Here is an 18,127-nt window from a genome sequence, read left to right as displayed (position 1 = left end):
CTTCCTCTGGGGTCCCAAAGCATTTCGTTTGTAACTGTTATCACATCTGTCCTGCTTGCATTATAGTTGATCTTGTTTCTGTGTTTTCCCTTACCAGATTGTAAATTCCATGAATGCAGAACTTACTCCTTTACCCTATTATTCTCTCCATAACCTAGCGTTCTGCTTGGCACAAAATAGACATTCAACAATTAGGAATTAATTGCATCAAATATTCCAAAGTGTTATGAGTTTCTTAGGAAAAATCTCCCTGAAGGTCTGAAGACCTTTTGGCATCACCTTGTATTTTCCCTTCTCATGGAAAGCAGACAAAATTTATTTATTCAATAGAATTTGAGTGCCTAGTGTGGGGCAGATACTGACAGGGCTATTTCCTACTATTCTTTTTGTTGTTGTTGAGGTAAAATTCACATAATATAAAACTAGTTATTTAAAAATGTACAATTCAGTGGCATTTAGTACATTCACAATGTTGTCCACCCATCATCTTTATCTAGCTCCAAAATATTTACATCACCCCAAAAGCAAACCTGTTTCTATTGTTTGTAAACGAATTATGCCTAGTCTGTGTTCCCCAGAAGCTATGTATGTTGCGACAGGGAGTGAATGGGTCTGATGTCTGAAAATTTGTAATTAAACCCACCCTTGTGTAGAAATCATGCTGGCTTTCTTTCTATGTTTCTGTTACTGAATGGGAAGAAATTTTCTTTTCAGTGTACTGAGAGGGTCATGTTTGGGTGTCACTAGAGCGTCTAAATTCCCATCCTGAGGGAAAATCCTGCCAACTTTGGAACAAGGGAAGCCCTGAGTGTCTTGAGGCTATGGATGACCACCCCCCCCCCCAGGTGGAAGGATGGAACCTGTGTGGACTGCACCTCACCCTTGCCTCACATTGTACGTGACGGGGAACGAAGGGCCAGTAAAACTCCTTTGGCCAGTCTTTGTCTTTTGGTGTCCTAAAATTTCTGTCCCCTTGTGATTAAATGAATAAAATTACAAGCTCAAGGAAAGTGGAGGCAGCCACTGGCTGGGCAGATCCAAAACCACCCTTTATCGATGACCTAGGAACATAGGTGCTTTGCATTAATCATTTGATTTCTTTCTTTCAATCACTCTGAAATATATTCTGCTTTACAGATGAGAAAGAAAGTAAGGCTAAGAGAGAAAAGTAACATACTCAGGCTCACAGGGAATGCAAAGTGAGGATTTGGCAGACCCTAACACACCATGCAGAAGTTTTTTAGGAAAACACTGCCTAGGAACCTGGCCCACCCCTCACTTCTTATCCACTCTGATCTCCAAGTGCACTACAACACGATGGCACCTCCTTTCCCCACCCCAAGTGGAGGGCTTATCGGTGAACCCTTTAATTCCTCCCCTTGAGCGCGTCTATGTCTACAACATGTAGATGTTGTAGCAAATTTGATTAAGTGAGGCAGTGGGAATGTCAGCAGCTTGTATTCTCATTCCCCTCGGGAGATCAAACACCAACATGATCAGGAGAAAAGACTCAGTGGGACTATACAAAAGTTCATTCTATTTTATTTTTTTCTATAAAGGCAACATCAACTTACCCTTTTAAAATCACTTTCCTGAAAATAAATTTTCTGGAAATGCATTCTTTATAAATGTAGAGCATGCAATAATGTGTAAACTTACAGAAGCATTTTAAACTGGTTAATTCGCTTAATAGTTTGCCAGAAAGGTTTTTGGTTTTGGAGGGATTACAGGTCTCCCCAGACTTTGTTAAAGTCTTTACTTAATTCTGATTAATTAAGGCTGTGAGTAAGAACAGAGATTTATCTTAATGATATAAAATGGTTAATTACATGATTAAAATGACTTGTAAGAAATGACTGACTGAACTATTGAGTCTTCCGAAAGTTAAAAACCAGGGCCAAAACTTTAAAAGAGAAGTTGATACTTTTCGCAATTTCATAATGTTTTGACAGTCATTTTTGTTCCACACCAGCAATAACTTTTAGTTGATTATTCTTCCCTCACATGATGGCAGGCACTTCAAAATGATTAAGGAAGTCATACTTTATTAGTCCTTGTTATTTTTAGTTTTGAAGGCACTGTTTGTAAACAAGTAACAGACCCCAAATAAAAGTACCTAGTCTTATGTATTATTTTTAAATTTTGAATATTCATCTGTTATAATTAAAACAAAACTTGTTCACAAGCATATGAAACTGTGTTTGAATTTCCACAAGTATGTTTGGATTTTTTAATGCCTTGTGTTTCATGTTTGGAAATCAGAACATGCTCATGCCTTCACATCCTTATACTTGTAATCAGCATAAAAAGTTTGGCTTCCATTAACAAATAATCCTTTACAATAAAAGAATCAAGATCTAAGTTCATTACTTCACTATTCGTGTCTGCATACACTTGGCTTCATGGAATATATCATGCTTCAGATATATTATTAGAAAAACACTAGGACAGCATGTCAAAGTTTTCTATATTGTTCCACAAAAGCGAGAAATTAATTAAAGGGCCTATTTTTCACAGCAAGAAGTAGCAATTTACTCCACTAGTCAATTCTCCGCGATCGCCTCTGGAGAACCCCATTAGTTCAGATTAGAAGGGAGTGGTCTTCTCCTTCCAATATCATCTATAACTTCACTGAAACACTGCTCAGAATTCTTCTCAGGTTTATTTACCCCTGCAGGCAAGCCTGGTGTGAGGAAGGACACCTCAAGTCCGGGAGAACTCCTGCCTCGCTGAACTCGTATATGGCTAGAGGAAAGCTGACTACAGGGGGAAAAGCCCACTTTCTGCAATGGATGTAAGTCTTCTTCCTGACACTTGCTCAGGGAACTCTTATTATAATACAATTTTAAGTAAGCTCTTAATTTGGGAAGATTATTAACTCTGTTTTTTGCATTTTCATTTTTTACAGAGCATCATGGAAATCATGATCCACTGTGGACTGTGTGTAAGATGAGCTGAGGGTGTCGGGGGAGTAAATTTGGAGGAACCTACAGTTTTGGCAGAGCACAAAAGGGCCCGTGCAGGTTTTGAAGAGCTGTATAATGTACTTGCGAAATTTTTCCCCCAGGAAAAAGTAGATGACTGGATTAAGGCAGCAGTGAACAAAAGCCAGGGTCTCTGTGGCCTGAATGGCATAGTCCAGGTGTCTTTCAAAGGTGCAGTCCTGAAGCACCTCTAGCTCCACCAGGGTCTCCAGGAAGAGCACTACATTGTAAGGTGTCCAGAACCCCAGGAAGAGGACCACCACAGCAAAGATCATCTTCACCGCCTTGTTCTTTTTCTCGTTTTTACAGTGCTGCAAGGTCCTGATGATCATGGAGTAGCAAAACAGCATGATCCCCAAGGGGATCACCAATCCTAGAATGTTGATCTCCAGGGAGCTCAGAACCTTCCACCTCGTGGAGTTGAAGGAGTACTTGGTTTTACAGTAGGTATGGTTGCGCTCAGTATAACAAGTGCTGAATAAAAAGCCTGGAAGGGAGGCGAATATAGCCACTGACCATGTGGCCAAGCTAGTGATGACCCCGTAAGTCAAGGTCCTCGCTCTCAAGGAAAACACCGCGTGTACAATTGCCAGGTATCTATCGATGCTCATGAGCATGATGAAGAATATGCCACTGTAAAAGCCCACCAAGTACATCCAGGAAATAATCTTGCAGAGACCTAGTCCAAAAACCCACTGGTCTGCAGCGTAGTAGCCCCAGAAAGGGAGGGAGAACACGAAGAGCAGGTCCGAGATGGCAAGGTTGAGCAGGTACACATCAGTCATGGACTTGAGCCGCTTGTACTTGAGCAGGACCAGAACCACCATGGAATTTCCAAGCAGACCAAACAGAAAGACCAGGGAGTACAGTGGGGGCAGGAAGAGCTCCCCAAATGCCTTGATGCCTTCTTTGGTGCAAGGCTTGGGGATATTTTCATAGAGATAGTAATTGCTGTAGATGCTTTCATCCAGAGTGGTGTCTACTATATCCGTGGGGTTCATTTTCAAACCTACAGGCTCCTCAAGGCAGATCTGAACCCAACCAGAAGAAGCTAATGAGGGGAAGAGCAAGCAAGATTTCAATAAGAACAAAAACAAATCAAAACGGTGCTGAATGCAGAGCACAGCTGCTTAATATTTTGCCCCGGATCATTATACACCCTTCCCAACCTTCCCAATTTGAAGGGCTCAGTTCCTCACAGGGCAGTGCAGCCAAATGAAACAGTCCTGCCCTTTGGAGTCAGACAGGTTCAATTCCAGCTCCACCATTCTTCTTACCCCTCTACGGGGAGCTTCAGTTCTTCCATTTGTAAGTGTGGATAGTAAAACCTCTTTTTCAAAGAAGCATTTTTTAAGGATGTATTTCTGAAAGATAGTCTAGGGTTACTGAAACCACTTGCAGGAATGACGAGACAAGTTGATATCCCAAACAGTACTGCACCCAGGGCCTTTCTGACATAAAAGCCAAAAAAAAAGATTAAAAATCTATGCATCTTTCCCCTTCAGATTGTAACTCTAAAAATTCAGTAATTGCTTTCATTAGGCTAGAAGGAAACCAGGTTGGTCACTTACCTTTCAATAAAAATTCTAATTCCTCTTGCATGCTTTGTACTTTATAGATTTCAAAGCATGTTTATAGGTATTGTGCATTTAATCCCACTCTCACGCTCCTGTCCCTATCCCTGCCCCCCAACAAAAAGATGGTACTCTAAGCCAAGCAAGCATACTGAGCCACGGTGTAGATGGCTCATGAAAGATTCAAAGAGGTGAAATGACTTCCGAAGACCACACAGCTATGTATAGAACTTGCTCTTCGGGCCCCAAACCCCAGTGATGTGCTGGTAAATCAGATCTGGATGGGTGGGCTGGGGAGGCTCTGATTTATCGCTTTTGCTGGTTTCCGTGGTGTAAATACTCCCACCATGACCAAGGTCAAGCTACCAACTGCCTCACAAACTTCTTGAATATGTAAAAATTGGCTCTTGAGAGATGGTGCAAATAGGCTCCCGCACACCACTGCCAAGTCCCAGGGTTGCTCTAGAGCACCATCTTAGGTGGGAACATGCCTGGCCTTCCAGGCCTGGGTGGCTAGCTACCAATTGGACATCAATGCAGCAAATGTGTTTTCAAGGCCCTTTGGAAGGTTGCAGTACTCAGCTGGGTAAATTGAAGGAAATTTTTGGTCTTTTCATCAAAACCACATATAAAAATCAATCCTATGCACTGAATCCTATCAGAGTGGAAATTAGTATGACAGACCTAGAAAAGGTACATCATAGGCAGAACTAAAATCTCTACCTCCCCAAACATCCTCATTTCGTATCTAAACTGGCCCATGAGGTTAAAACCTTCTTAAAGTTACATACACATTCACATGCGAATCAGAGCAATTCAGGGATGAGGGCTTTTTGACTCAAAGCCACCTCCTCTTGCTTCTTTTTTAATGGCACCCTGATATTCCTTATTAAAACTCTTTTCACATTGTTTGGTAATTCACATCTACTCCCTCCCTCCCCCTACCCCACCACCACACACCCAAACCCCCAAACCACGTTGTTTCTCAAGAAAAAGATTTTGGTTTACTCCTGCAAATATATGCTGAAGACCTGGTGCATTGCAGAGTCTCCAAAAAAATTTGTTACATGAGTGTCAATTCTAGTTAAATGAATGACAATTCTGATCTCTTTCTATCATTTTACTAGTGAAAATTAAAGGAATAAAAGAGGCTGAGGAGTTAGGAAATTGTCAGAACAAGAAAAGTAAACACAGCTGGTAAATGTTTGGAATTATTCTGTAGGCCTGATTTGTGTGGTGTTTCTTGACCTGGGAGTCTTGATAGGGGCAAGAAGCAGAAAAGTTTATGTGTTTAATGAAAATTATCTGTGTATTCTGAGCACGTGGACTTAGGTTAGATGTGTGCAGGGAGAGAGCGCTGCATATATGAATGCCAGTCAGATGAGGGCTCGGAGAGTGTGGGTACAGGTAGATCATGTGTGACCTCCAAGACAGGAGCAAACTGTGAGCACTAGAATGACCAAGATGCCTCAGTGTGGGGACTGGGTGAGAGGCTGGCCAGCTGTCTGTGCTTCCAAAGTCCACACACCCGGCTAGAAAGCAGCACGTGGCCTGAGGCCCTGAGAATGGACCCATCCCCACTTACCTTGGTTTTCTGAAAACGGCTCTGAAGAAGGTCTGTGAGACAGTGCCAAGCTTGCTCAAGAAGTGCAGCGCTAAGAAAGACAAGTGACTTTGAAGGGCGCGTGGCTTCCTGTGAGCACCAAATCTATCCTTTACCCATCTATGCTGAGTTCATGTGGGTTTTTTTGATAGAAGTAAGAAGCAGAAAATGAGTGACTCTTAGTCACTCATTTCCCAAAACTGAAAGCTAGGAAGGTCTGCCTCTGCTAGATTAAGGAGGAAAATGAAGTAAGTTTTTAACAAGAGAAACTTCTGATTTTTTAAAATTTATTTGTTGGATTTTTAATTTAAAAGAATTCCTTTTAGCTGGCTATATGCAGTAGAAATCCTCTTTATATTCTGGATCAGTGGACTGTTTGTTATTTCCCCATCGTGGATGTGCAGTGGCACGTAATCGAGATGTTTGATGTCCTCCAAACAAGTGGGATCTCAGGAGGTCAGAGTGAGAGGCCAGATACGCTCAAGAAAAAGGATATTCAGAGTAGAGAAAAGAAAAACGTATCCAAATGTGTGTCTGGCAGTGACTTGGAGGGCTTCAGTCAAACACATTCAATAATTGACGTGTCCTCAATCATGTGTAAAATGACATGACAACATAGCATCAAGCCCCTTTTGCAGCAGGAAGACCCCTCCCCCAAGCCCCTTCTACTTAGAAATTGTGGAGCTTCCATTGACAGTGATCTTGGCTGAGTTTCTTTGGGTTTGCATAGCAGTCATAGTCAAGGGGCAGACATCAGTCCTAAGTCTTTTGTAGATCGTATCCTCAGCTTCTGCCAGCTTCCAAATGTTTTCCCTCTATGTGTGTACAGTTGCTTAGCTCTTTGGTTCTGCTTTAAAAAGCCACAAAAGTCATTTTTCTTGAGGAAGTTGCATGAATAGGAACTACAAAATTGAGCTAGAGCAGTATTCATCAACCTTTTTTTAATCATCACCCCTCCTAAGGAGTCTTTTCAGACATATTTTTCCTCAATACCTCCCCATGAAATTTTAATACCACAGATAAACTGGATATCTGTGTATGTAGTATATGTACATCTGTGCTTTTACATTAAAAAAGGTATTTTTCACCCTGAAGAACAAATTTTGCTTCTTGGGGGCAATATTGCCTCTATTAAGAATGCATGAGTTAGGGCCGGCCCCATGGCTTAGTGGTTAAGTGCATGCGCTCTGCTGTTGGCAGCCTGGGTTCGGATCCCAGGCGCACACCAAGGCACTGCTTCTCCGGCCATGCTGAGGCCGTGTCCCACATACAGCAACTAGAAGGAAGTGCAGCTATGACATACAACTATCTACTGGGGTTTTGGGGGAAAAAATAAATAAAATTAAAAAAAAAAAATGCATGAGTTAGAGCAGTAGTTCTCAACTGGGCTCTTTGCCCCCGGGGGCACATATGGCAATATCTGGAGATGTTTTCTTTTGAGGTGGGAGGAGTTGCTTCTGGCTTCTACTGGGAAGAGGCAGGAATGCTGCTAAAATACTACAAGGCACAGGACAGCCCTCCACAATAAGAAGTTATCCAGCCCAGAATGTCAGTAGGGCTGAGATTGAGAAATCCTAAACTAGAGTAATATTCCCCAGTGAGTGAACTGTGGCACCAGATTCATAGATATCCTCTGAAAAAGAAATGGAGATCTGTGGTCAAATAAGTTTGGGGAATGCCAGGCTTGGGTTCAGGTTAAACACAATTCCTTACCTCAGTGCTTCTGGGGGCGCTTTCCAATGCTAATATCATGTGAACTCTGGAAGCAGATATAGAATAAAAAGTCCCGAACATGTCTGACCAGTGAATCTATGCCCATTATACAAAGTAATTCATAAAATGAACATATTTTTAGAAATGGAGAGCATGAGGAAGGTTCTACCATAGAATTATAGACCTTGAGGGACAAGGTAGAGAGCTGAGGGGTACAGTGTGAAAGGTATGAAAGCTCACACCCTGGCAAGGCCCTGCGTAAGCCCGTCTGAGCACATTGCCTGAGTCTCCCTAGACCCTGGCCTGGGGAGAGGAGTGTTAAGGTTCTAGAACATATGATATCTAGAGGTCCAAATCATCGTAAGTCATTGTTGGCCATTGGGTCTGGAGATGATCCCTTGCAAGCCAGTTTGTGCTCCCTTGACTGACCGTGGCCATATGATAGGCATCCCGGTTCCCTGAGTGAAGGAAAGCACGAGCTCCCGTGTCCGTGTTGGTTGAGAGCACATGCTTTGAGGCCTGCTCAGTCTGGGTTTGGATCTCGGTGCCACCACTTACTAGCTATGTGAACCTTGATTTTCTCATCTATAAAAAGGGGTGATTGTGGGAGGATTAATGAGCTAACGTTTGTAAAGCACTTAGCACGGTGTCTGGTACAGATAGATGCTCAACAATGGCACTAGCAGTGAAAATTAGCAGGATAAATAACATGCACAGGAATAGCTTCCTCTCTTAAAACAACTGAGCCTGGCATGTTGCTCTTACCCATAACTAGGAATCCAGGAAATATTTGGATTTAGACTCAGTGGGCCACGTTCAATTTCTGAGTTAGTGTTCAGGTTAAAAGCAGGTTTCCGGTTTCCAAGTTGCAAAGGTTACTGCACTGGAGAAAGTCAGTCTTCAGGTTTGCCAAGTAATAACGTTACTGTCCTGGAGAAACACTAAATAGGTTTTCCCACCAGTGAGGGTTTCAGAACTAAACAATACTCGCACCTGAAAGAAAGGATCAGATTTTTAGTAATGCTGATTTCATAGATGGGGAAATAAGAACCCAGAGAGGAAGGTGGAGTGATCAAGACAACACAGCCAGAAACACAGCCAGGGCTAACACCCACACTCCTGACATTTTCATGGACGCCATCTTCCATTAAGCTGAATTTCTGAAACCTGACCAGAGAAGAGCAGACCAACACAAAATACCAGAGGGGAAACCCTCCCCCAGAGCAAAGTGGTATGCGGCACCCCATAGGCTTCCAACAAGACGGGGAGCAATCACTTGAGATTACAGCGCCCCCTGGTGTACCAAGCCTTATTTCAACACCAAAGACATCCAATTACATTCCCCAGGCCACACCTGGCTTACCAACTGACATTGCCTTCTGGAACTCTCAAGGCCTTCTGGAAGAGGTTCAGGGGACTCAGCTGCAGAGCAGTGGTGGTAAAGCACCCAAGATTTGGTATCAGACCTGTTACTTACAGCTTAAAGTGAGAGAAGGCTGCCAGACAGGGCCACAGGGAGGACGTACCCAGGGACAGAGTAACAGCAAACTGGAGCAATAGGGGAAAGCTTATAGAAGGCAAGTGGGGGTGGGAAGGTGGGATGGGATTTGGATAATTTTGTGGGCTTGGGGTAGAGGGACTGTCCCTAGTTATCTGATACCTGGTTACCTGGTCCAGGGTGAACTAGTGTCCCGTGGCCCCGGAGTACGAGAGGCTGACAGAGGAAGTGACTGGAGTGTGGACCTAACTGCTCAAAAAGGGGAACTGACTGGCTTCTAGCCAGGGCCTCAAAACTGGGTCAAGACAGCATTTAAACAAACAAACAATATTACAGGGGAGATCTGAATAAACAGACAAAACTTTGGTAGGGAAATAAAACAATGCAAACAATTAAATTACAAATTGATTTTTTTAAAGGTAACTAAAAATCTCTGAATATTTGAAAATTAGAAAACACATTTTCATCTAACCTGAATGTCAAAGAAAATATCATAATGGAAAATATAAAACATGTATAACTGAATGATAATCAAATACTACTTATCCAAAATTGTGGTAGGCAGCTAAAGTGGCCCTGAGAGGATAATTTAGACCTTAAATATTTATACCAGAAGAGAAGAAAGGCTAAAAAAAATTTTTGTGTGTGTGAGCAAGACCAGCCCTGAGCTAACATCCAATGCTAATCCTCCTCCTTTTTGCTAAGGAAGACTGGCCCTGGGCTAACATCCGTGCCCATCTTCCTCTACTTTATATGGGATGCTGCCACAGCATGGCCTGACAAGCAGTGTGTCAGTGCGCGCCCATGATCCAAACCGGTGAACCCCGGGCCACCGCAGCAGAGCGCATGCACTTAACTGCTTGAGCCACCGGGCCAGCCAAAGAAAGGCTAAAAATTAATGAGAAGTGTTTAACTAGAAAAAGAAACAGTAGAAAAAGGAATAGTAGAATAAACTCAAAAAGGGTATAAGGAAAAAAATAATAAATATAAGAGCAGAAATTAAACAGAAATTGAAAGTAAAATAGACCCATTAAAGTATTTGAAAACACCAACAAAATTGACAAATCTCTAGGACGATAGGTAAAAAAATAAAAAGAAATGATCTTGAATGTAAAGGGAGATATAAATACAAAGCAGAGATTAAACAGATAAGAAATATTATGAATGATTTTATCACAATGAATTTTAAAACTTGGATGAAACGGATAAATTCCTAGAAAATATATCTTACTAAAATTGGCTCAAAAAGAAATATAAAACCTGACATAATCTTTTTAAAAACTGAATCAATTGTTTAAATGCTTTGCACAAAAACAAAGTAAAAAAAACTCAGGACAGGTGGTTTTACAGGCAAATTCTACCAAACATTCAAGTTACATATAATTCTAATTCATGCATCTTTTTTTCCCCAAAATCACACACAAAAAAGAATACTCCTGAAGTCATTTTAAGAAGTTAGCATAACCTTGATAATACACCAGATAGACAGTATGAAAAAATAAAATTACTCAATTTCACTTATGAATATATTGATGCAAATATCCTATATAAAATATTAACAACCAAACTCACTAAAGTTGAAAAAACACATAATGGCCAAGTTAATTCATTTCAGAAACCCAAAGTTGGTTTAATATTAGAGAATCTGTTAATGCAAATCGTCGTATTAACAGAATAAAAGAGAAAAGCCCTCTGACACAGGAAGAGCACTGAATAAGAAAAACAATATTCTTTTTCTTTTCTTTTTCTTTCTTCCTTCTTTCCTTCCTTCCCTTCCCCTTCCTTCCTTCCCTTCCCTTGCCCTTCCTCCCTTCCTTCCTCCCTTCCTCCCTTCCTTCCTTCCTTCTTTCTTTCTTAATTGAGGTAACATAGGTTTATAACATTATATAAATTTCAGGTGTACATCATTATACTTTGATTTCTGTGTAGACTACATGATGTTCATCACCCAAAGACTAATTACCATCCATCACCATACACATGTTCCCTGTCACCCCTCCTCCCTCCCCACTTCCCCTCTGGTAACCACCAATCTAATCTCTGTATCTAGGTGTTTGTTTGTTGTTGTTGTTTTTATCTTCTATTTATGAGTGAGATCATATAGTATTCGACTTTCTCCCTCTGACTTGTTTTGCTTAGCATAATACCCTCAAGGTCCATCCATGTTGTCACAAATCACAAGATTTCATCTTTTTTATAGCTGAATAGTATTCCATTGTGTGTAAAAAACAATATTCTTGATTTGAAAAAAACCCTTAGGACATTAAGAACAGAAGGGAACTTCTTTAAATTGATAAAGGTATCTACAGAGAAAACCTCCAACAAACATGTTTAACTGTAAATAGCAAAAGTCATTCCTTTTAAAATTAGGACTATACCTAGAATGCCCACCAGCACCAGTTCTGTTAGAGCTGGTAGAAAAAGACAAGAATTAAAAATAAAAGCTATAATGAATTCAGCAAAGTTGCAAGATATCAATCAGTTGCATTTCTATACACTAACAAGGAAAAATTTGAAAAAAATTAAGAAAACAATTCCATTTACAATAGCATCAAAAAGCATAAAATAGGGCTGGCCCCATGGCTTAGCAGTTAAGTGCACACGCTCCGTTGCTGGCGGCCCGGGTTCGGATCCCCAGCGCGCACAGACACACCGCTTCTCCGGCCACGCTGAGGCCGTGTCCCACATACAGCAACTAGAAGGATGTGCAGCTATGACATACAACTATCTACTGGGGCTTTGGGGGGGGGGAAATTATTTAAAAAAAAAAGCATAAAACAGTTAGGAATAAACTTAATCAAGGAGGCAAAAGACTTGCACACTGAAAACTACAAAACTTTGCTAAAAGAAATTAAAGAAGACACAAATAAATAGAAAGACATCCCATGTTCATGGATTAGAAGATTTAATATTAAGATGTCAATACTACCCAAAGTGATCTACAAATTTAATGCTATCCCTATCAAAACTCCAAAACTGTTTTCTGCAGAAATAGAAAAATTCATCCTAAAAGTTATATGGAATCTCAAGAGACCCCAAATAGCCAATCTTGAATAAGAAGAAGAAAGATAAAAGTCTCACATTTCCCAATTTTATTTTATTTTTTTTTAAGATTTTATTTATTTATTTATTTTCCCCCCAAAGCCCCAGTAGATAGTTGTATGTCATAGCTGCACATCCTTCTAGTTGCTGTATGTGGGATGCGGCCTCAGCATGGCCGGAGAAGCAGTGCGCGCCCGGGATCCGAACCCAGGCAGCCAGCAGCAGAGCGTGTGCACTTAACTGCTAAGCCACGGGGCCGGCCCTCACATTTCCCAATTTTAAAACTTATTACAAAGCTACCATAATCAAAACAGTGTGGTACTGGCATAAAGACAGACATGTAGACCAACGGGATAGAATAGAGAGCCTAGAAATAAACCCTCACATATATGGTCAAATTATCTTCAAAAAGGGTGCCAAGACCATTCAATAGGGAAATGACAGTCCTTTCAACAAACAGTGCTGGGAAAACTGGATATCCACATGCAAAAGAATAAAATTGGACCCTTAGCTTATACCATATACAAAAATTAACTCAAAATGGATCAAAGACCTAAATATAAGAGCTAAAAATATAAAATTCTTATAAGAAAACACAGTGGAAAGGCTTCAGGACAATGGATATGGTAGTGGTTTCTTGAATATGACACCAAAACACAGGCAACAAAAGTAAAAATAGATTCATTGGACTACATGAACATTGAAAACTTCTGTGCACCAAAGGACACAATTAACAGGGTAAAAAGGCAATCTACAGAATGGGAGAAAATGTTTGCAAATCATATATCTGATAAGGAGTAAATATCCAAAATATACAAAGAACTCCTACAATTCAACAACAAAAAAACAGCCTGATTGGGCACTGGTGGTACAGGTGCAGGGATAGAAAAGTAGAAAAAGAATAAAGCATCTAAAAATGAACTTCAGTGACTGTTCCAGAGACAGACTGAATATTTTTTTATTATTTTTAAAAATCCCTCAATAATGTCCTACTCCCAGACTGAAGCCCCATGAGTGAAATCAGCCCCCCTGCCTCCAGAACCTAACATAAAAATATAACTAGGGAGACTGCTAATGGGTTAAAACCCAGAGGAGAGCTATCCCCTGCACACCCCCAAAGACTGAGATGTTCCATCACCCAAGGGTACAATTCTTCAGGGTTTATTCTCTGCACCACTCCCCACGCCCACCCACCCAACACACATACAAACCACTAAGTCCTGTCTCTGGAATAACCAATTCCCTCTTTCTACCTTTCAGTCAGCCCTGGCTGAGGTTCTTCCTTCTGAACCCAAGGTTCTGTCCCTTCCCTGTCAAACACAACTGAGACACAAAATACATAAACAGAGGTTTGTCTACTTTAAAAGTATAAACAATTTTAATATGCCATTTTGTATATGAGAGGGATAGTAAGTGAAAGAGAATAACACAGACAAACAGTTACCATGGCCTTCGAGAAGGTGACATGACAAGTCACCACGAGGAAGGAAGTTGGAAAAGAATATTATTCCTGCAGCTCTGAGAATGCTTGGGTGGGACCCGTGGAGGCAGGAGGTGGCTATGGAGACTGGAAGGCAGACTGCAGAGGTGCACTGTGCTCTGTTGCTGCTGTCTTTTTTTTGGTCTAGGGCAAAAGGAGAAGGAGAAGAAATGTCAGAAAATAAGGGAGCAATGATGAGCCAAATGGTGGGGTCCTCAACTGCAGAACCCAGGCTTGCAACAAAGAAACATAAGACTGTTGAGAAGCAGTGGAATAGACCCTGAGCCCTTTCCTCTTAGGGTTACTCCCTCCTCAGTGTTCTCAGATGTCAAACACTGTCTCGCCCATCCCATAGAAACAGATAACCCTTTCCTCCCCTCTCCCCCAGCCTCTTCCAGCCCTGCCATTTCCCTGACACTCCCGCATCAACATTCAGTCCTACGATCTGCTTAAATATCAGCACCACAGAGCTGAGGGAGGTACTAAGCCTCCTGAGCGCCAGATGTCAGCATGGAGAGGAGATGAAATAGGAATGACTGAACATTGCCCCACAGTTCTCTCATGCCAGGACATTTCGGAACTTTCCAAGATAAGGGATACCTAATGTAAAATTAAATTTATTTTAATCACAAAACCTTTTTCATGCAATATTAACGGTACTGAAAAAAATGGTAGTTTAATTTAGAACAAAACTTTATGTTATAAAATATCATAAAATAATAGCAGGAACATCTTATCAAGTGTTTGTGTGTGTGTGCATGTATACGTGCACCTGTATATACACATACTTTTGAGTGCAAAAATTACTTATGTGAGCAATATTTACACTTACAAAATAAGCTGTTGTAATAAGCTCATGTAACAAAATATATTCATGGTACAACAGTATGTCCCAACTATAAAACCCCTCACCCCTCTCTTTTTAGGATTTGGGCTCATTTTCCTTTATGAGGCATACACACATTGTTAACAATTCCAAGATACATTTCTTTTTTTTTTTTTTTTTTAATTTTTTTCCCCCAAAGCCCCAGTAGATAGTTGTATGTCATAGCTGCACATCCTTCTAGTCGCTGTATGTGGGATGCGGCCTCAGCATGGCTGGACAAGCAGTGTGTCGGTGCGCGCCCGGGATCCGAACCTGGGCCGCCAGCAGCAGAGCGCGTGCACTTAACTGCTAAGCCACGGGGCCGGTCCTAAGATACATTTCTTTGAATCTCTTAGCCTACTAAAAGGGGAAGATAAGGAGAGATGTTATTAATTATAGAATACTGGTAAATGACCCCTCCTGCTTATAATTGAGAAGTGGGATCAATTTGGTCAAGGTTCAGTCTAGCTCAATTATGAAAATTAAGAAAATGTGAAATTGTCCACATTTCATTACACAATATCAAAATATCACTGTCTTAGTTTTCTGTTGCTGCTATAACAAATTATCACAAACTAAGTGGCTTAAACAACATGAATTTATTGTCTTACAATTCTGACAGTCAGAAATTAGAAATCATTTTCACTGGGTGTTAGCAGGACTGGTTTATTCTAGGGAAGAATCTGTTTCCTTGCTGTTTCCAGCATTTAGAGACCACCTACACTTGCTAGCTCATCTCGTGGTCTCTTCCTCCATCTCCAAAGCCAGCAGTATAGCATCTTCTCTCCTCTCTGACCCTTTTATAATGACCCTTGTGATCACATTGAGCCCACCCAGATAATCCAGGCCAATCTCCCTATCTCAAATCAAATGTGCAAAATTCCTTTTGAATGTAAGGTAACATTCACAGGTTCTGGGGATTAGGACATAAACATCTTTAGGGGCCATTATTCTATCTACCACATCACATTCAGTAATATCACCACTGATCTCATCAGAAAACTCTAAGTATTGAGAAGTTGTCATATTCATAGTAACAGATAAAAGTTTTCCAAGATTATAATTTTCACTTGAAAGCTCAAATTTTATCATTGGTAACAAATACTGTCAGTTGTTTTACTTGAAATGACAGGCTCACTTCATTCATTTTCAATAAAATATCTACAAAATACCTGTTTGAATAATCGTAAATTGTAAGTCATTCTTTCAAGTAAAATGGAATTCCATGTGAATTCAAGGGTAGAGATAACAGAATTGGTTTTTCCTGCTTCATCAAGGATATGCTTAAATAAAACTGGCACTGAGAGCACATGGCAGTGAAGAGTGTGTCTTTTAGCACGGTTTCCTGGTACTGTCTCGATTTGTCCGAGGTCCCAGTGGTTTTACCCACCATTGCTTTTACACCGTCAGTGCAAATATCAACAGAGCAAAAAAGATAAAGTTACAGTACTATTACGAACATAGTTTTGATATCATGGATCCCCTTGAAAGAGTCACAGGGACCTACTCTCTCTCAACCCCCAGCAGTCCAAGGACTGCACTGTGAAAATTGCTGTTTTAGGCAAATGAACCTGCCAGCAGAGGGCAACAGGTACAGAAGCATTTTCCAGTTTACATTGACCATGATTTAGGAAATAGAGTTATTTCATGACAAATTTAAATTTTTGCCTTTAAAGCTCAAAGGTAACATTTCTTTTCAGAAAATATTTTAAAATATACAATAGGAGCCAGACCCGTGGCATAGCGGTTAAGTCCCCCACTCCGCTGCTGGCAGCCCTGGTTCAGATCCCAGGTGCACACTGATGCACCGCTTGTCAGGCCATACTGTGGTGGCATCCCATATAAAGTGGAGGAAGATGGATGTTAGCCCAGGGCCAGTCTTCCTCAGCAAAAAAAGAGGAGGGTTGGCACGGATGTTAGCTCAGGGTTGATCTTCCTCACAAAAAAAAAAAAAGAAAGAAATATACAATAGAATTCTATGAAACAAGTGCTACTTAAGCTCATGACTCAAACAATAACAAGAATTTTTCTTGAGACAACCATCATATTTTAGTGTGTAGAAATGATCTAGGCCTACTTCTCATTCTGTCACCCAGAATATTAAGAACAATAAATAGCTTTGATAACAATAATTCTGTCATTTTATTAAACCAAACAAAATTTAAATATTCTACCAACTGGAATTACTATAAAATTGAAGAGTTTACATAATGAATCATATGTAGCTTTTTTCTTTTTTTTTTTTTGTGAGGGAGATCAGCCCTGAGCTAACATCCATGCTAATCCTCCTCTTTTTGCTGAAGAAGACCAGCTCTGAGCTAACATCTATTGCCAATCCTCCTCCTTTTTTGCTTCCCCAAAGCCCCAGTAGATAGTTGCACATCCTTCTAGTTGCTGTATGTGGGACGCGGCCTCAGCATGGCCGGAGAAGCGGTGCATCGGTGTGCGCCTGGGATCTGAACCTGGGCCGCCAGTAGCAGAGTACGTGCACTTAACCGCTAAGCCACCAGGCCAGCCCTCACTTTTTTCTTTTCTTTTCTTTTCTTTTTTTTTTTTTTGGTGAGGAAGATTGGCCCTGAGCAAACATCTGTGCCAATCTTCCTCTATTTTGTATATGGGACACCACCACAGCATGGCTTGATGAGCAGTGTGTAGGTCTGTGCCCAGGATCCGAACCCACGAACCCCAGGCCACCAAAGCGGAGCACACGAACTTAACCACTATGCCACCGGGCCGGCCCCTCACTTTTTTCTTTTAAAGGTTACAGGTTAGTCTTTCTTTTCCCTTTTTCTTTATTAAATCTATCAGAGCTCACAAAGAGAAAATTCACATCCATTGGACCTTAGCATCTGTGTGTTGTATTAAGCCTTCTCAGTTAATGCATTTTTTTCCTACTTCACAGAGAAAAGGCTTTGAATTTTATTTATAAAACATCAAGTATCATGATGAATATCATGAATGATCCTAGAAAATATTACATGTAACAGTGGAGCAAAATATTAGTAAATAGGTATTTCTGAACTGAAACTAACCAAGTAAGACAAGAGTGAATTGTATAATTTGGAAGGTAAGTAAATATGAGGTAGAATTAAAATATTGTTCAATAATAAAATGTAAAACAAACAGAATAATGATCAGAACTAAAGTGTTCCACATTAAAGTCTTATTTTAAGACTTTATTAGTTCATTTTGTAGTTTAAAATTTTTTTTTTTAAAGATTTTATTCATTTATTTTTCCCCCCCAAAGCCCCAGTAGATAGTTGTATGTCATAGCTGCACATCCTTCCAGTCGCTGCACGTGGGACGCGGCCCCAGCATGGCCGGAGAAGCGGTGCCACGGCGCGCGCCGGGGACCAAACCCAACCGCT

The 18,127-nt window shown here is 40.8% G+C and overlaps 1 protein-coding gene across 1 annotated transcript; it reads right to left on the bottom strand.

Moving 5' to 3' along the window:
• Positions 1–1,550: 1,550 nt before the first annotated feature.
• On the bottom strand, positions 1,551–6,231 carry CCR4 (C-C motif chemokine receptor 4). The gene is made up of 2 exons (XM_004419465.3): positions 6,144–6,231; positions 1,551–4,035 (listed from the first exon to the last, which is right to left on the bottom strand). Exon 2 carries the CDS (start codon positions 3,983–3,985, stop codon positions 2,903–2,905), a length of 1,083 nt encoding a protein of 360 aa, XP_004419522.1. The 5' UTR covers positions 3,986–4,035; positions 6,144–6,231; the 3' UTR covers positions 1,551–2,902.
• Between the last annotated feature and the right edge of the window lie 11,896 nt (positions 6,232–18,127).

The sequence above is a fragment of the Ceratotherium simum genome, chromosome 5, assembly GCF_057802395.1.
Source record: "Ceratotherium simum simum isolate JZ-2026a chromosome 5, ASM5780239v1, whole genome shotgun sequence".
NCBI classification, from domain to species: domain Eukaryota; kingdom Metazoa; phylum Chordata; class Mammalia; order Perissodactyla; family Rhinocerotidae; genus Ceratotherium; species Ceratotherium simum.
This window is presented reverse-complemented; position numbering and strand designations above follow the sequence as displayed.

Excerpts from the sequence above, each read along its gene's own strand:
- CCR4 (XM_004419465.3), bottom strand. The coding sequence starts at position 3,985 with ATGAACCCCACGGATATAGTAGACACCACTCTGGATGAAAGCATCTAC.